This window comes from Otolemur garnettii, unplaced genomic scaffold (genome assembly GCF_000181295.1).
Source record: "Otolemur garnettii isolate 467f Iridium unplaced genomic scaffold, OtoGar3 scaffold00172, whole genome shotgun sequence".
Taxonomy (NCBI): Eukaryota; Metazoa; Chordata; class Mammalia; order Primates; family Galagidae; genus Otolemur; species Otolemur garnettii.
Window position 1 is genome coordinate 2,088,404 of NW_003852567.1, and position 2,483 is coordinate 2,090,886.

Here is a 2,483-nt window from a genome sequence, read left to right on the forward strand (position 1 = left end):
AAAAAAAAAAAAATCAAATAATGATAAGTAAAAAGTGCAGTATAGTAATATATAACCAGTAACGTCATTTATTATCATTATCAAGTATTTTGTAGTATACATGATTATATGTGCTCTACCTTCATACAATTGGCAGTGTGGGTTTGTTTAGACCAGCATCCCTACAGACACATGTGATAGGCTACACAACAATATTATGATGGTTACTACACCACTAAAGCAATAGGAAGTTTTTGGTTCCACTATAATCTTTCAAGACTACTGGGATATATGTTCTGTCACTGACGGAAACATTATATAGCTCATGGCCAGTTTTTTTCTTTTTTTTTTTTTCCGTAGAGATAGAGTCTCACTTTATCGCCCTCAGTAGAGTGCCGTAGCAGCACAACTCACAGCAACCTCCAACGCCTGGGCTTAGGCAATTCTCCTGCCTCAGCCTCTCGAGTAGCTGGGACTACAGGCACCTGCCACAACGCCCAGCTATTTTTTTGTTGCAGTTTGGCAGGGGCCCAGTTTGAACTCGCCACCCTTGGTAGATGGGGCCAGTGCCCTTCTCACTGTGCCACAGGCACTTTTTTTTGTTTTTCTATTTCACTATATGTCAAATTCTTACTCTTTTAATTATTTAAATGCACTAAACTTTAACTAAAAATTACCACTTACCTGTACTTCTCTGACAACCTGCAAACAATCAGGCAAGGAGAAGCCAATAGGTAGACCAACTTTAGCTGGTGTTTTGAATTTGTCTCCTATCTTAAATGGGACATCATCAAGGTAACTGAAAGTCCCTATAATCAAAAATAAAGTAGAATATATCAGCAAAGAACTTTATTATTTGTTGTACTATAATCTTATGTCTAGTGGATATGCATTAATTTTTATTATTCTAAGACTAGAAGTTACAAAGAGTTCCTTCCCTGACTGCTTACCTTCTCCTGACCCCAACTCCGAGAAAGAAATGCTACCGAAGTCTACTTGATCTTTTTTTTTTTTGAGACAGAGCCTCAAGTTATCCCCTTGGGTAGAGTGCCATGGCATTACAGCTCACAGCAACCTCCAACTCCTGGGCTCAAGTGAGTCTCCTGCCTCCGCCTCCCAAGTAGCTGGGACCACAGGTGCCCGCCACAACGCCCGGCTATTTTTTAGTTGCAGCCATCATTGTTGTATGGCGGGCCCCGGCTGGATTCAAACCCACCACCTTGGGTGTACATGGCTGGCGCCTTAGCCACTTGAGCCACAGGCGCTGAGCCATCTACTTGATCTTTTTAGGGTTTATTTTCAATTGACTTACTGTGAAAGCCATAGTACTCAGTGGCCTAAAATGCCCTTTCATCATCCAGGACTTCGCTGCCCTCATCTCCTATCACTTGCCTTCTGGCTCACTGCACTAACTCCTGGCAACCTCTGTTCTCAACAATGACAAGCTCAATCCACCTCAAAAATTCTGCACTGGCTATTTTCTCTGACTGGAATGTTCTTCTTTAAAATTCATATTACTCACCTCCTTCAAGTCTTTCCTCAAATGTTACCCTAACCATCCAATTTAAACTTACTACCCTATCTTCACTGTAGTACTCTGATTATCACTATATATCTCTTCCCCACAGTACCTATTGCCTTCTAACATATAATTGACTTTTTACTTACATTTATTGTCTGTCTTGCCCAATGGAATGTACACTCCTTGCAACCAGTATTTAAATTTATCTTATGCAATGATGTATCTCAAAGCCTACAGCATTTGCCTGGCACAAAAGCAATAACTACTGCTATACTGATAATAGGCATCACACAAAATTATTTCCTTGGTTAGGATTTCTCTACTTAAGAATTATTTTTAATTAATATAAAGAATTTCTCTAAATTAAAAAAAAACTACATTCAAGAATAATATAGACATATTTAAGCACCATAGCACTTACAATAAAAAAAAAGGAAAGAAAGAAAAAGAAAACCAGACAAGATCATGGGAATCTGAATAGGGTAACACAAACCATTCACACTCAACTGCTTTCATCCCCTACAGGCTCTTTGCCTATCATAAATGCACAATCCAGAAATCATTAACTAAGTGATTAAAAGAAAAATGTCGTTTGTATACGACTCTCACTAGCTATATACTCCAAATTGGACCATGATATTTCTTTTCTGGACCAGTTCTGGGTGACTAACTTACTGGCAGAACCATCATGGACAATGAAGCGTACTTAATAAAATAAAATCTGCTCCTTCAAGATTAGTAGCTAGTAAAAATAAGGCTTTCTTCTTTCTGAGCTTCACACTAGTGTATTTTCTTAGGTGCTCATGAACACAGAAAGGGCAATTATATCTCATCCATGTAGAAATCATCTTCATGAAAGATCTTAAGACTTATCAAGGTGAGACTATATTTATTTATTTTTGTTTTGTTTTGTTTTGAGACAGAGCCTCAAGCTGTCCCCCTGGGTAGAGTGTCGTGGCATCACAGCTCATAGCAACCTCCA

At 38.7% G+C, this 2,483-nt stretch overlaps 1 protein-coding gene across 1 annotated transcript in view; it reads right to left on the reverse strand.

The window, feature by feature from the left end:
- Nucleotides 1–2,483, reverse strand: part of UBAP1 (ubiquitin associated protein 1) — a 73,230-nt gene that overhangs the window by 22,618 nt on the left and 48,129 nt on the right. The window contains exon 3 of the mRNA XM_012811683.2: nt 664–788. Coding sequence (XP_012667137.2) covers nt 664–788 — 125 coding nt within the window. The remainder of the gene's footprint in view (nt 1–663; nt 789–2,483) is intronic.